Genomic DNA, 15,931 nt, shown 5'->3' on the forward strand with positions numbered 1-15,931 from the left:
TGCCTGCATCAGGAATAATAGCCATAAAGTAGCCTGTTATGATTGTTTTTTTTTTTAGCTTTCCATGTTTAAATTTTCTCAATAGAGCTTTTAAACGGCTAATAATGTGAACAATGATGATTAAAGTAATGATCTTTGATCATCTACCGTTGGCGGCTGATGACATCACCGCTCCCTCATTCAGTCAGGTGACGACTCGGACATGAAGACTCGAGAGGTGAACTAATCATTTCTGTTTCCTGTACAAAACCCACTGGATTTTGCACATGCATGGTCAAAACAAAATGAATCTCTGAGAAAACTTGCTGTTTTCAGAAAACAAACTTTGAATTAGTTAAAATTAGTCACTTTGAAATAAATTTAGCACTTAATTAAAGATTTGTAGTCTTACCAACATGTCACAAAGACAATTCAAACATTTTCTTTTTTTACTTTTAATTTGTAAAAACTGTTAACTGTGCTATGGATGTGAAAAACATATTATTAGTGGTCAGCAGAAGAACTCACTGCAGCTGCTCTGGAGCTTCAAAAAGAAAAGAGGAAGTAGTCTGATGCAAGCCAGATTTTGAAAACTTGAACCGTTGGTCCACTTGTACTTACAGACTTCTATAAAGTAATGTTGTTTTTAAAGGTTGTAATGCTTTTGTCGACTCAATTGCTGGAAAGGTGTCATTTATGTTTTAAAAGGTTTTCTCAAAAACAGAAATATGTTTTTAGAAATAACTATTAATGTTGTTCAGAACATTATTTTATGATGACATTTCAGTTCAATCAACATCACATTAACATTGAGCAAACAATATTACCATTGATTATTTTTGCTCATTTCAATATTGATTCAAAAGCAGTGACATAGAATCAAGATCGATGTTGAAAAGATATCTCTTGTTGAATCAATAATATTATCATTGATTTGTGGTTGAAATCTCAACATTGCTTCAACAGTAACTGAGGGTGCAATGGTGATACTGAAGCAACATCCCTTTAACGACAATTCAATGCAATTAGCATTGAGAAATCAACATTGACTCAACATTGTTTCAATGACTACATGCTATCTGAGATATATACAAATCATGCAGTTAGCTAACAGTGTATTAATTTAAACAATGTATTAATTTAAGGTAGAAACAATGAGGTCATTGAACTTTTTCAACTGCTTGCACACAAAATCAATTTCTGAAAGCTGACACTGAAACACCAGAACCACAAACCAAATCTGCAAAACCACACACTAATTCTCGGCCTTCGACTCAGTTTTCAATTTCATGAAACAGTTTTTGTAAAACACAATGCCATTGAATTTTGAATGCATTTCGTTAAAATTTAACCTGAAGAAATCCTGATATTGTCTGAAAATACCCAAAGCTGATCAGAAACTCCACCCTCTTACAACACTGACCAAGAAGAGACTGACTCATTTCCACATTTCTGTCAAACTGACTCTCATGTCTCGACAAAAGCAGTAAAGAATCAGCAATCAGTGGAGAATGAAAAAAAAAATGCTTTAAAGAAGACATTTGTTTCTAAACAGACAGCAGATCTTTGTGGTACTCATGGTTATTTTTGAAACCATCATTCAGGAAGTGAAAGTAAAGTTTAGACTGCTGGAGCTCAAGCAGTGAAAATGGCTTCAGCAGCTGAAGATGATTATATTTGTCCTGTATGTCATGAAATCTTCAAGACTCCTGTTATTTTATCATGTAGTCACAGTTTCTGTAAAGAGTGTCTTCAACAGTTCTGGAGAACCAAGAAAGCTCAGGAGTGTCCTGTCTGCAGGAGAAGATTTCCAAAAGACAAACCTCCATGTAATTTTGCGTTAAAAAACTTGTGTGAGTCGTTCCTGAAGGAGAGAAATGAGAGGAGTTCATCAGGATCTGAGGAGATCTGCAGTTTACACAGTAAGAAACTCAAACTCTTCTGTCTGGAGGACAAACAGCCTGTGTGTGTAGAGTGCTTTACTTCACAAAAACACGTCAGTCACACAGTCAGACCCATCAATGAAGTTGCTCCATCATACAAGGTAAGAAAAATGTGTCTTGTTTCACATGTAAGGGATAATTTATGTATTTTCTGTGTTTTGTTCAACTCTAGGAGGAGCTCAATACAGCACTGAAGTCCTTACAAGAGAAACTTCAACACAATGAAGCAATTAAAGGAGAGTTTGAGGAAACAGTTCAACACATCAAGGTGAGGAAACAGAATCAGTCATTTTCATTACAGCTGTAGGATCACTATATACAGTTATGATCTGATATATTTAATATAATGGATTCCAGTTTATTATTTCTGTAAATAACGAGCATCAATCTGCTTCTGGATCTGTTATATGTCAGTATCTGAGTTTATCTCTGATATTAATGATGTGAAGTGTTGATGTGAAGTGATGGAGATGATTGAAGTGAATGTCATCTGATTTCAGTCTCAAGCTGAGCACACAGAGCGTCAGATTAAACAGCAGTTTGAGAAGCTTCATCAGTTTCTCAGAGATGAAGAAGAAGCTACAATCACTGCTCTGAGGGAGGAAGAGGAGCAGAAGAAGCAGATGATGAAGGAGAAGCTGGAGGAGATGAACAGACACATCTCAGCTCTTTCACACACAATCAAAGACATGGAGGAGATGATGAAAGCCAATGACGTCTGCTTTCTGAAGGTCTGATTTCAGATCATTGGTTGATCATTGGTTCATTGATTGAGTTCTTGATGATAAATGGTGTGTTTGTTCTGCAGGAGTTTCCAGTCTCAATGGAAAGGTGAGTGATCTGCTCCTGTCTCTGGTCTCTCTGGTTCTGATCCAAAGCCACTGCAGTTCTGACTCCTGAATGTTCTTCCAGAGTCCAGAGCTCACAGCCGGATCCACAGATGGCTTCTGGAGCTTTGATTGATGTGCCACGTTACTTGGGCAACCTGCCGTTCAGAGTCTGGAAGAAGATGCAGGACATCGTCCAAAACAGTGAGTCTGACTGCAGGAGATCTGAGCTGGAAATGATGTATGGGTGGAGAGTTAAAGGTTCTTCATGACACAAACTGAAGCTTGTTTGGAAGAGTTACAATAAGAAAACTTTTTTTCTTATTATTATTAATAATAATAATAATAATAATTTAATAAGTCAAACACAGCAGACAGTAAGAATAAACTATTTTAAAACAATACACAGACTATAAGATCCAATAAAATGAAGATGGTCAGATGCTGCTGAAGATCACTGACGGTTTTTCATCTACAGCATTAATCTCAACAAATCTCATTGATTTATTGTTATTTTAACTTTCCTAAAGTATCAGTTTCTCTTGATGGACACAAATGTCTGAATCACACATTTAATGTTTGTAGTTGTTGAGAAAAATGAGTGTGAAACTTATAACGCTGGTTACTGGTGTTCTATGAATAGTGGAAGACCGCCAGAGACGGTCGAACATAGTGGAAGGAGTCGTGTCTCGCGAGCCATATCGAGAATCCCGCATTAATTTGTCACCTGTGACCTTGACCAGTGATGTGCCGGAAGCTATATCTATTCCGTTCATGTCACGGTCAGTCTCTGAAGTCAGAGTGAAATGAGACTCTGGCGGTCTTCCACTATTCATAGAACCAAGGTTACATCAGAAACAGTCGAACATAGTGGAAGACAAATACAACCAAGTCACAAGGACTTCACCCACCTAAATGCTGTCCGATAATTGTTCCTGTCTCCAAAGCCTCAGGGAGACAGAACAACTGTCAACCAAACCAGGATGTGTCGATTGTGGACTGCTGACAATCGTCTGGCTATCAACCAGCACTGAAATGGGAGAAGGTGTAAAAAGTATTGGTGTATCCTGCCCTGGAACGTGAACTGAAGAAACCTTCTGTGAAGAGGTGCAATGGGGATGTGGAAATATGCATCCTTCAGATCCACAGAAGTAAACCACATGCCGGGTTCGATCGCTTGTAGGACATCTATGACATGCAGTATGTGCAAAAGAAGGTGTTTGAGACTCCTGTTCAGGTGCCTGAGATCCAAGATGGGCCTGAAACTTCAATCTTTCTTTCGAATGAGGAAATATTTTGATTGAAAACCCCCCAGGTGGATTTGGGAGTTACTAACTCTATTGGACCCTTTTCCAGTAGCTTCAGGGCCTTGAGAGATAGAGCAAGAGCTTGACGAGGGTCCCAAACCACTATGGACTGAGTATGTGTGCATAATGGGGGTCTGTGATGGAACTGAAGACAGTAGCCCTTCTCGAGTGTGTCTGTAAGAGTCCCGTCACAGTCTGTAAAGTGTCCCGTCAAAGACCATGGACCAATGCCTCCTTTCTTGAGTCAGGACCAGGTCGAGCAGCCTGCTGTGCAGGACTGTAAGACTGTCCCTGCCTGTGTTGGAGCGCATTTGTGTGATCTCCTCTCTTCATCAGTCTGCATTGGCTGCCAGTAGCTGCTAGCATCCAATTCAAGGCTCTGATGTTTGCCTACAGAACGACCGCTGGCTCTGCACCGCTATATCTTAACTCACTACTTCAGACTTATGCGCCCTCCAGAAACTTGTGTTCTGCAAGTGAACGGCGCCTTGTGGTGCCATCACAAAAGGGCACAAAATCGCTCTCACGGACCTTCTCCGGGTCTATTCCTGGCTGGTGGAATGACCTGCCACGCTCTATCCGAGCAGCTGAGCCTCTAGCCATTTTCAAAAAAAATGCTAAAGACATATCTTTTTCGCCAGCACTTGACCCAGTAATAGTAGCACTTACCTTGATTTCTATTTTCCTTCCATCTATTTGTGTATTTTACTTAAAAAAAAAAAAAAAAAAAAAATCCTTGCTACGAGCACTTTACTGTCATAACTGTGACTTCACTCAGCACTTATGTACTGTTGTTCTCATATTGATTTGATTGATTCTACTATTCTCATTTGTAAGTCGCTTTGGATAAAAGCGTCTGCTAAATGACTAAATGTAAATTAACAGGCATTCGCTGTGTGGATGGCCCATAATAATTTACACTGTGCTCAAAGTGCTGGGAACGTGACTCCACTGCATTAACCATGCGCTTAAGAGCTTCTTGAGCAACTGGACCAAAACCTTGTGAAGGTACCAATGGTAGCTGACGAAGATTATGGCAAGCTCTGGGAGTTTAGACTGTGCTAGCGAAACCTGCCTCCTAGCTTGTGTAATAAGCTCAAGAGTCTTTCCGTTAGAGAAAGCAATTGGACCCAAGGCCTGCAAGGAAGTGTTAAGCAACTCTGATGTGGTATTGTCCGGTGGGTTAATGCTCATAGTAGAATGAAGCACTAATAGAAGATGAGCCATGGAATTCCCTACACGACTCAAGCCTGAGACGGTGTTATAAATCCTGACCAACGGGTCATCTGTGCATCTACATCCGGGCTAGGACAGCGAAGATTCTGTCTAAGGGCTTCATCTGGTGATACTACCAGTGAAGAAATTCATGGTTCAACTGGAGGCATGTTACCAAGGCACTTTTCCTGGGCCTTAGCCATTGCTGCTAGCGTGTGAGCCACACGAATTTGGTCTGGATGAGGAAGCGGACCGAAACACAGAAGAAACATCTGTAAAGTCAGGACAGCTTGGCATTAGGAAATCCTCTTACTGGGAAGCTGTGCGACACAAGAGGTCTCATCCTAGGGTGTATAATAATAATCATGCTCATCCTTATCTAATGAGTCAGAGGCCGAATGAGACAAGGTGTCTGGTTCCCCTCTGGAAAAACTGGATGTCATCTCACTCCTGGGAAAGGAGAAGCCCATACACATGCCCTTGTTCCCTCGCTCACATTCAGATGAGTAGGGGTTATAGATAATAAAACTTTAATGCATTGAACTGTGTTTGCAAGCTCAGCTACTTGATGGGCCAATGTATCTGACTCTGAGGATGTCCCCTTTTTCTTTGAAGGCTTTTCAACTCTACTGGCTGAACGCTTGCTACCCACATGCAATGATGTCCCAGCTGGTGGAGCAGAAGTGTTAAATTCAGGATACAATTCTGCCAATCGATCTTGTCTCGTCTCCAAGGACATTGAACTACACTCAGGACATGGATCGATTAAAGCCTTTCTGAGGTGATCAATGTCTAAGCAAGTGGGCCATTGTATATGAGCATCCATAAGATCAATTGGACTTGAGCAGAGAGAGAATGAAGCTGCCATAACTTCCCACACCAGTAAATGAAAAATGCCTGGTCTACCAGTAGGGTTATAATAAAAATTAGAGGCAGAGAAAAACAGCAAATTTGGTAACCCTCGTGAAAATGAGTATCGCTCTGGTTCACCAATGAAAAACCCTGGATATCCAGTGGCTATCTGGTCCGATGAATAAATCCAATGCACATAACGATAATCCGATATAATCCAATATAATCCAATATGAACTCCCGAGACACAGCTATAGTGTGAAGCAGTTGCTCACCAAAAAAGCTGTGCTCGCCCAACTGAGATCTCTTTGCAAGAATGACAAAGAGACTGACCGTGATGTGAACGGAATGGATATAGCTTCCAACACATCACTGGTCAAGGTGACAGGTGTCAAATTAATGCGGGATTCTCTATATGGCTTGCGAAACGCAACTCCTTCCACTACGTTTGACCGTCTCTTGCGGTCTGAAACAGTGAAATAGAACAGCACTGACAGTGATCAGAGGAAAATGTCTGATGTGTTTGATCAACAGGACGAGTGTCATTATTCATAATAATCTGTGTTGGGTTCACTCTTGATCATTATATGAACATCAGAATAAAAGCATCTGTTGATTGTGTCTCATCAGCTCCTGTGATTCTGGATCCAAACACTGCGAATAAACGTCTCGTCCTGTCTGATGATCTGACCAGTGTGAGATACAGCAGGATCAATCAACCTGTTCCTGATAATCCAGAGAGATTTGACCAGCATCTCTATGTTCTGGGTTCAGAGGGGTTTAACTCAGGAACACACTGCTGGGATGTGGAGGTTAAAGAGAGTTCATGGTGGACTGTTGGAGTAACTTCAGCATCAAACCAGAGGAAGGGATGTGATTTCTTCGACACTGATGTCTGGAGTGTGAGTTATGATGAGGATGGAGAGTGTGAATCATCTATGAATGAATTTTGTGTTAATCAGAAGCTTGATTGTGTGAGAGTGTCTCTGGACTATGATGGAGGAATGGTGTCATTCTCTGATCCTGTAACTAACACACATTTACACACATTCACAACCACCTTCACTGACACCTTCTTTCCATTCTTCTATTGTTATGGTGACTCTCTGAGGATCTTAGCGGGAAATAGTCAGTAAATGTTACTCCTGTAGGTCTGGATCTTCCAGCTTTCCTCATGTTTCCAATATTTAATCCAGATCACATGAGAAAGAGTGCTGTTGATCTGAATATCAGTACAGTGGCTGTAAATAATGACTCATCATGACAGGCGACAATAATAAACATGGCAGAGGCCCCAGAGAGAACAGCATCGAGTCTTACATTTCAAAGGAGCTTATTTGGTTGCGTGTAAATTTTAAGTAATCATATTCAACTAATGTGGTTTCATTACATTTACATGCAACCAAATAATTAATTAGTAATAATTCTAAGGCTCAATCAGACTGTAAAGCCTTTGTGTAAACACCTTAATCAATCTGACTGAGCTCGATCCGAGTGAAATTTTGATTGGATTTGGAAGGAGTGGTTTATTGCTGTTCTAATCCAAACGATAGGACATGTAACCAAACATGAATGAACATTAGAAGGTATGTTGAAAGATACCGTACAGCTTACCGAAACGTATTATGTCTCATGTAATCGATCAATCAGTGTTTCAACAGGGGAAAGAGGCCAATAAAACAGGAGGACAATATGTGTAAGATAAATTTTATCAACCTGACTTTTCTTTCTTTGTTTCTCCCTGTTTTCTCTCTTCTGGTCTTTAAGGCTGCAAGGGTGTGAGGGAAGAAGAGTTGTTGTTGTTTCATCACACATCTGTTGTAATGTACACTCTATCTATGTGTGTATGTGTGTGTTTCTTGGAAACCCTTAGGAAGGTCCCTGTTTCTTTGTCTAGGAGAAAGGGCCCTAAAGGCTGCTCTGGGATGAATGGTGCCTAAAGCCAGAAGTTTACCATGTCTAGACTTTTTTTTCTGTATGTACAAAGTTCTGTGTCATGATCCGATATGAGGTATTGCATCTTTCATTGGTTAAATCCATGTAACTTATCTAGTATTCCATCTATATAATCTCAAGACAAACACAATAAAGACGAGACTTTTATACCTCAGTGTTGAGTGATTGTTCATTCAATTGCTAAATGAAAGGACTGAGATGAGGCACGCCTCGGGATGCTAATTAGTTAACAATATGTCATGTGATGTCACATTTACCTCAGGAAAGTCATTTAATGACCATAGCGCATTAGTTAGCTGCAAGGCTTGACATTAACACCTGCCAACCTGCCAAATGTGGGTAGATTTCAGCTGTGGTGGGTAAGACAGCCACTCCTACTAGCCACTTTGGTGGGTTGAATTTAATTTCAGCTTACAGCCAAATGAAATTCCAAGCTTGTTGTATCACAAAATTACAATTCAAATAATAGTTCGTGAAGAGCATGACTCAAACATGCCATTAATGGGCTTATTCAAGTTATTTTTATCCATTCTGCATCTCTCACATATGTGTTTTAGCAAGGTTGCAAGTTGGTGAATGAAGATACTTGCCAGGTTTTGTGTCACTACTCTGCTTTATTAATTTATCCAGTGTAAAACCCGGTAAAAAATGTGGCTTTTTGTTAATGACTGTCCTACTGGAGGATTTAAGAGTAACAGCTCACTACCTGTTACAAAAGGCACTGTAACAGTCTGTCTCAGGCAATTTTAGTTGCATTTTTCATCAATTTAATTTAAATTATTCTTTGACTATGTTCTGGCCTTCTTTTGATGCCAAAACCCGATGCCAAATTTACTTGCTGACCCCTGCTATAGAGGAACATAACTTAGAAGATGGTTGACTTGCACACACTGAGTCCTGTTTGATAAAAAAGACTATCCACCTTGCCAAACTAAGATCCAGGTTAAATAGTTTCACAAGCTTTTCAACTAACACATGTGGCCTAATTGTGTTGAATGCACCTGAGAAATCAATAAAAGCCAGCAGCCGTGCCCTTGTTTCCAAATGTTGAGCTACTGAATGCACAGGCCTTCCGTGTTTCAGGTGAGATAAACTAGTATAATGATGCTATTTCTGAGATATATACACGTAAGTAGTCAAAATTATGCACACGCAGAAGAAAGCCTTCTCTAGGCTCTGCCTCGGTATGGTTTGTGTCAAGGCATTCGTTAGTCTAGCTGTTTGACGAGAAAGAGATTAAATTTAGTTGTAATAAACGCATTAAGAATCCAGAGCAGCAAAGGACTATTATTCTGCTGCGCTGAGCTGCAGAAGAACTGATGACGGCACGGTTTATTTTGAACATTATGTTGTTGTATTTTGAACATCACGGCAAATTGTTGAACATTATGTCAGAACTAAATAAATGAGAGAGAAGGGATTCTTTAATGAATTCATCCCACAAATATACACAACACAGTGCAGAGTATCAGCGGCGGTGCTAAAGACCAGTAAACATGCGGAGAGAGAGAGAGAGAGGGCTAAATAAATGTTACTTTAATACTCTGAGTGTGACACATATAAACACCAGCAGTGAAGAGCAATAAATAAAACACAGAAAGAAAGGGCCTTAAAGGTATTTATTATCAATATATGTGATCTTGTGTTCCTTTTGATCAGATGTTTTCTAGCATTATACTTGAGGGAGTGTCGATGCTATTACATTTAGTTAATATTTAGCCTGAAGAAATCCTGATATGGAGCAGTTTGAACTCCTCCACAAGATCATAAACTTCACCCTCTTACAACACTGACCAGGAAGAGACTGACTCATTTCACCTTCCTGTCAAACTGACTTGTGTCTCGACAAAAACAACGAAGAATCAGAAATCAGTGGAGGATTTTTGAGACATTTGTTTCTAAACAGACAGCAAATCCTTGTGATTCATTCTTGAAACCGTCGTTCAGGAAGTGAAAGTAAAGATTGCTGGAGCTCAAACAGTGAAAATGGCTTCAGCAGCTGAAGATAATTATATTTGCCCTGTATGTCATGAAATCTTCAAGGATCCTGTTCTTTTATCATGTAGTCACAGTTTCTGTAAAGAGTGTCTTCAACAGTTCTGGAGAACCAAGAAAACTCAGGAGTGTCCTGTCTGCAGGAAAAGATCCTTAAAAAGTAAACCTCAAGTCAATATGGCGTTAAAAAACTTGTTTGAGTCGTTCCTGAAGGAGAGAAATGAGAGGAGTTCATCAGGATCTGAGGAGATCTGCAGTTTACACAGTAAGAAACTCAAACTCTTCTGTCTGGAGGACAAGCAGCCTGTGTGTTTGAAGTGTAAGAATTCACAAAAACACGTCAATCACACAGTCAAACCCATCAGTGAAGTTGTTCCATCATATAAGGTAAGACAAATGTCTCTTGTTACACACATATTGTGTCAAAGCCGCTTTACAGTGATAACTGGTAAATAGTTTTTGCTGCACAGCAGCTCTAGAAGAAAATGGTGTCATTGTCCAGCTTAAGTAAAATCAGAGGCTCCTAGAAACATTGCCAACTTCCATCCATCCGGCGATGTCTCTGCTCCCTAAAAGTAACTAATTGTGTTGCTAAGTTACTTGTTATGGAAAGTAATTTGTTACATAATCACAACTTCAGAAGTGGGAATTTTCAAATTTCCTAAAGCACATGAAGGCAGCATTACTCTCGAGAGACTCTCAACATACTCTCAACATAAGGACAGGAGAGCTGTCAGTCAATACCTAGGAAACAAAGTAAACTTGTGTTATTTATTTGAAAAAGTAACTCACATAATTTGATGCAAATGTAAAAGTAATGCATTACTTTACTAGTTAGATGAAAAAAAAGATTACGTATTTCATGCTACTGCGTTACCCCCAACACTGCATATGACCTACACTGTGCTGTGAAAAAGTATTTGCTGATTTCTTTTTTTTGTGTGTCTCATGTAAATAGTTTTAAATGTTCAAACAAAATGATTCAACACCTATCACCCATGTAATCACCCCCATTAGCTGTAATAACTGCAGCTGAACACTTGTGATAACTGGAGATCAGTCTTTCACAACTCTGTGGTGGATTTTGACCCACTTATCTTTGCAGAATTGCTTCAGTTCATTGGAGGGGTTTAAGCATGAACTGCCTGTTTAAGGTCCTACACATCATCTCAATTGGGTTCAATCAGGACTTTGACGAGGACACCCCAAAACTAATTGTGCTCTTTTTATACTTTCAGAGGTGGATTGACTCCTGTGCTTTGAATCATTGTCATGATGTTTGAGCTTCAACTGTGTTTTTGTTAAATTCTAGGAGGAGCTCAATACAGCACGGGAGTCCTTACAGAAGAAACTTCAACACAATGAAAAAATGAAAGGAGAGTTTGAGAAAACAGTTCAACACATCAAGGTGAGGAAACAGAATCAGTCATTTTCATTACAGCTGTAGGATCACTATATACAGTTATGATCTGATATATTTAATATAATGGATTCCAGTTTATTATTTCTGTAAATAATGAGTGTGGCGAGCAGGGCGGGCGAGAGCCGTGAGGGAATGGCGTGAGGCCAGTGACGCGAGAGAGAACGAGCTCCACCTGCGAGGCGCACCGGCCTTGAGTCTCTCACGGAGGAGCTCTGGGAGCATAAAAGGAGGAGCGACCACAGTGAAGGATGAGAGAGGACCAGGCCTGGACTTTATTTTATGATTTATTATGTTTGTGTGGCCGGCAGACGTCTGCGAGGGTGTGCCGGCATTACTTTCGTTTTGAATTAAAGTTTTGTTGAACGTTCGCTGGTTCCCACCTCCTTCTTCCCATACTTACGAACTGTGTTACATTGGTGCCGAAACCCAGGAGGAAGGAGGGACATGCTGTCGGAGAGCCCTTGCTGCTGAGGGGGATCACGGTGCAGCAGAGTTCGGGCAGCGCGGGAGTGAAGACTGCGAGAGTCTGCCTGAGGCGGTGGTGCTGGAGCCTTGTGACAGGTGGGACGGAGACCCGATGTCATGCTCCTGGGATGAGGTGGGGAGGCTGCTGTCCAGGAGGGAGTGGAGGAGTTGCTGTCATCCTCCGTGGGCTGGAGCCTGCTACCGTCCACCATGAAGGTGAGGAGCAGGGGACGGTGGACTCGCTGCCGGCTGCCCTCAGCCGGAGGAGCCATCGCCAGCTAACCAGGAGGCGGTCAAGGATCGAGCCGTTCACCGAGCGTCCAGTGCCATCGCATGGCACCGTGAGGAAGAGCCTCAGCTGGCTGAGGACCGAGCGGCAGTGTGTCCGGGAACCGGACTCAGAATTTTTTTTTTCTCTTTTTTTCTCTCTCCCCTCTCTCGTTCTGTCGCTCCCCTTGCTTCCATCTCCTTTCTCTCGTCTCGTCTGTCTTTACCCCCAGGTGCTGCGGCCGCCGAGACAGGCCCTGGGGGGGAGTAGAGCACAGTCTCGGGAGTATCCCCCGGCCTGCTAAGGGGCGATGGGGGTATGTGACAAGAAGGGTGGGCAAGAGCCGTGAGGGAATGGCATGAGGCCGGTGACGCAAGAGAGAACAAGCTCCACCTGCGAGGCGCACCGGCCTTGAGTCTCTCACGGAGGAGCTCCGGGAGCATAAAAGAAGGAGCGACGACAGTGAAGGACGAGAGAGGACCAGGCCTGGACTTTATTTTATGTTTTATTATGTTTGTGTGGCCAGCAGACGTCCGCGAGAGTCTGCCGGCATTACTTTCGTTTTGTTCTTTGTTTATTTTATATTAAAGTTTTGTTGAACGTTCACCGGTTCCCACCTCCTTCTTCCCATACTTACGAACTGTGTTACATTGAGCATCAATCTGCTTCTGGATCCGCTATATGTCGGTATCTGAGTTTATCTCTGATATTAATGATGTGAAGTGTTGATGTGTGTTGATGGAGATGATTATAGTGAATGTGATCTGATTTCAGTCTCAAGCTGAGCACACAGAGCGTCAGATTAAACAGCAGTTTGAGAAGCTTCATCAGTTTCTCCGAGATGAAGAAAAAGCTACAATCACTGCTCTGAGGGAGGAAGAGGAGCAGAAGAAGCAGATGATGAAGGAGAAGCTGGAGGAGATGAACAAACACATCTCAGCTCTTTCACACACAATCAAAGACATGGAGGAGATGATGAAAGCCAGTGACGTCTGCTTTCTGAAGGTCTGATTTCAGATCATTGGTTGATCATTGGTTCATTGATTGAGTTCTTGATGATAAATGGTGTGTTTGTTCTGCAGGAGTTTCCAGTTTCAATGGAAAGGTGAGTGATCTGCTCCTGTCTCTGGTCTCTCTGGTTCTGATCCAAAGCCACTGCAGTTCTGACTCCTGAATGTTCTTCCAGAGTCCAGAGCTCACAGCCGGATCCACAGATGGCTTCTGGAACTTTGATTCATGTGCAACGTTACTTGGGCAACCTGCCGTTCAGAGTCTGGAAGAAGATGCAGGACATCGTCCAATACAGTGAGTCTGACTGCAGAAGATCTGAGCTGGAAATGAGGGATGGGTGGAGAGTTAGAGGTTCTTCATGATAGATAGATAGATAGATAGATAGATAGATAGATAGATAGATAGATAGATAGATAGATAGATCACTCTTGATCATTATATGAACGTCAGAATAAAATAATCTGTTGATTGTGTCTCATCAGCTCCTGTGATTCTGGATCCAAACACTGCGAATCCATGGCTCGTCCTGACTGATGATCTGACCAGTGTGAGATACAGCAGGAAAAAACAACCTGTTCCTAATAATCCAGAGAGATTTGCCTGCCATTACGGTGTTCTGGGTTCAGAGGGGTTTAACTCAGGAACACACTGCTGGGATGTGGAGTTTGAAGAGAAAACACGATGGACACAGTGGGAAATTGGAGTAACTTCAGCAACAACCCAGAGGGAGGGAGAGGATTTCTCTGACACTGTCTGGAGTGTGTCAAACAATGCGTTTTCACCGTCTGGTTTATTTGTTAATAAGAGTCTTGATCGTTTGAGAGTGAATCTGGACTATGATGGAGGAACGGTGTCATTCTCTGATCCTGTAACTAACACACATCTACACACATTCACAGCCACCTTCACTCGCACATTCTTTCCATACTTCTGGTGTCATGAAGGATCTCTGAGGATCTTACCAGTCAATAATCAGTAAATGTTACTCCTGTAGGTCTGGATCTTCCTGCTTTCATCATGTTTCCAATTTTTAATCCAGATCACATGAGTAAGAGAGCTGTTGATCTGAATATCAGTACGGTGGCTGTGATTGGGCCGTGATGATCACATGACTGATATCCAGCACTACAGCAACACTCATATTGCTTTAATACAACCGATCAATCAACAACAAGTTTTCATTTATGTTCCCCTTCACAGAATTTGACCAATTAGAGATTTATGATTCATTTACCTGATTATTTCAGTCAGGTGTTTGTGTCTGATCATTTCTGAACTTTTCACATAATTATATATAATAATATATAATAATGTTTTTCTTGTATTACATCAAATCACTGAATCAGTAAATTCTATATTTTGAACATTTTCATTGGTTGTTCATCATGAGACTAAATTAATAATTATTTCAGTTCTAGAGGTGAAATCATCCAAGAGCCAAGAGCCAGCTCCAGAGTTCAGCCATGAGCCCGCTCCAGAGTTCAGATAAGAGCCCGCTCCAGAGTTCAGCCATGAGCCCGCTCCAGAGTTCAGATAAGAGCCCGTTCCAGAGTTCAGCCATGAGCCCGCTCCAGAGTTCAGATAAGAGCCCGCTCCAGAGTTCAGCCATGAGCCCGCTCCAGAGTTCAGCCATGAGCCCGCTCCAGAGTTCAGATAAGAGCCCGCTCCAGAGTTCAGATAAGAGCCCGCTCCAGAGTTCAGATAAGAGCCCACTCCAGAGTTCAGCCATGAGCCCGCTCCAGAGTTCAGCCATGAGCCCGCTCCAGAGTTCAGATAAGAGCCCGCTCCAGAGTTCAGATAAGAGCCCGCTCCAGAGTTCAGATAAGAGCCCGCTCCAGAGTTCAGCCATGAGCCCGCTCCAGAGTTCAGATAAGAGCCCGCTCCAGAGTTCAGATAAGAGCCCGCTCCAGAGTTCAGCCATGAGCCCGCTCCAGAGTTCAGCCATGAGCCCGCTCCAGAGTTCAGATAAGAGCCCACTCCAGAGTTCAGCCATGAGCCCGCTCCAGAGTTCAGATAAGAGCCCGCTCCAGAGTTCAGATAAGAGCCCGCTCCAGAGTTCAGATAAGAGCCCGCTCCAGAGTTCAGATAAGAGCCCGCTCCAGAGTTCAGATAAGAGCCCGCTCCAGAGTTCAGATAAGAGCCCGCTCCAGAGTTCAGCCATGAGCCCGCTCCAGAGTTCAGCCATGAGCCCGCTCCAGAGTTCAGCCATGAGCCCGCTCCAGAGTTCAGATAAGAGCCCGCTCCAGAGTTCAGATAAGAGCCCACTCCAGAGTTCAGCCATGAGCCCGCTCCAGAGTTCAGATAAGAGCCCGCTCCAGAGTTCAGCCATGAGCCCGCTCCAGAGTTCAGATAAGAGCCCGCTCCAGAGTTCAGATAAGAGCCCGCTCCAGAGTTCAGATAAGAGCCCGCTCCAGAGTTCAGCCATGAGCCCGCTCCAGAGTTCAGCCATGAGCCCGCTCCAGAGTTCAGCCATGAGCCCGCTCAAGAGTTCAGATAGAGTTCAGAGAGCCCGCTCCAGAGTTCAGATAAGAGCCCGCTCCAGAGTTCAGATAAGAGCCCGCTCCAGAGTTCAGCCATGAGCCCGCTCCAGAGTTCAGATAAGAGCCCGCTCCAGAGTTCAGCCATGAGCCCGCTCCAGAGTTCAGATAAGAGCCCGCTCCAGAGTTCAGATAAGAGCCCGCTCCAGAGTT

At 42.5% G+C, this 15,931-nt stretch overlaps 2 protein-coding genes across 4 annotated transcripts; both read left to right on the forward strand.

The window, feature by feature from the left end:
- The first annotated feature begins 95 nt into the window (after positions 1–95).
- Positions 96–8,213, forward strand: LOC137016988 (E3 ubiquitin-protein ligase TRIM35-like). 3 transcript variants are annotated; one of them, XM_067380863.1, is made up of 7 exons: positions 96–217; positions 1,739–2,023; positions 2,095–2,190; positions 2,423–2,653; positions 2,731–2,753; positions 2,835–2,953; positions 6,754–8,213. In XM_067380863.1, the coding sequence occupies exons 1-7, from the start codon at positions 203–205 to the stop codon at positions 7,257–7,259; spliced, it is 1,275 nt and encodes a 424-aa protein (XP_067236964.1). In that variant the 5' UTR covers positions 96–202; the 3' UTR covers positions 7,260–8,213. The 3 variants fall into 3 exon arrangements, with proteins under 3 accessions (XP_067236964.1, XP_067236963.1, XP_067236962.1); XM_067380862.1 differs by lacking the exon at positions 96–217 and adding an exon at positions 224–1,663; XM_067380861.1 differs by lacking the exon at positions 96–217 and having other exon boundaries at positions 224–2,023.
- Positions 8,214–9,883: 1,670 nt separating this feature from the next.
- On the forward strand, positions 9,884–14,822 carry LOC137016997 (E3 ubiquitin-protein ligase TRIM35-like). Its single transcript, XM_067380873.1, has 6 exons — positions 9,884–10,461; positions 11,387–11,482; positions 13,005–13,235; positions 13,313–13,335; positions 13,417–13,535; positions 13,724–14,822. Exons 1-6 carry the CDS (start codon positions 10,066–10,068, stop codon positions 14,218–14,220), a joined length of 1,362 nt encoding a protein of 453 aa, XP_067236974.1. The 5' UTR covers positions 9,884–10,065; the 3' UTR covers positions 14,221–14,822.
- Positions 14,823–15,931: the final 1,109 nt, after the last annotated feature.

Source organism: Chanodichthys erythropterus, chromosome 3, assembly GCF_024489055.1.
Source record: "Chanodichthys erythropterus isolate Z2021 chromosome 3, ASM2448905v1, whole genome shotgun sequence".
In the NCBI taxonomy this organism is placed as follows: Eukaryota; Metazoa; Chordata; class Actinopteri; order Cypriniformes; family Xenocyprididae; genus Chanodichthys; species Chanodichthys erythropterus.

Excerpts from the sequence above, each read along its gene's own strand:
- LOC137016988 (XM_067380861.1), top strand. The coding sequence starts at position 1,628 with ATGGCTTCAGCAGCTGAAGATGATTATATTTGTCCTGTATGTCATGAA. Across the intron at positions 2,654-2,730 it reads ATGACGTCTGCTTTCTGAAG|GAGTTTCCAGTCTCAATGGA; the intron begins GTCTGATTTCAG and ends TTTGTTCTGCAG. Across the intron at positions 2,754-2,834 it reads TTTCCAGTCTCAATGGAAAG|AGTCCAGAGCTCACAGCCGG; the intron begins GTGAGTGATCTG and ends ATGTTCTTCCAG.
- LOC137016997 (XM_067380873.1), top strand. The coding sequence starts at position 10,066 with ATGGCTTCAGCAGCTGAAGATAATTATATTTGCCCTGTATGTCATGAA. Across the intron at positions 10,462-11,386 it reads AAGTTGTTCCATCATATAAG|GAGGAGCTCAATACAGCACG; the intron begins GTAAGACAAATG and ends GTTAAATTCTAG. Across the intron at positions 13,536-13,723 it reads GCAGGACATCGTCCAATACA|CTCCTGTGATTCTGGATCCA; the intron begins GTGAGTCTGACT and ends GTGTCTCATCAG.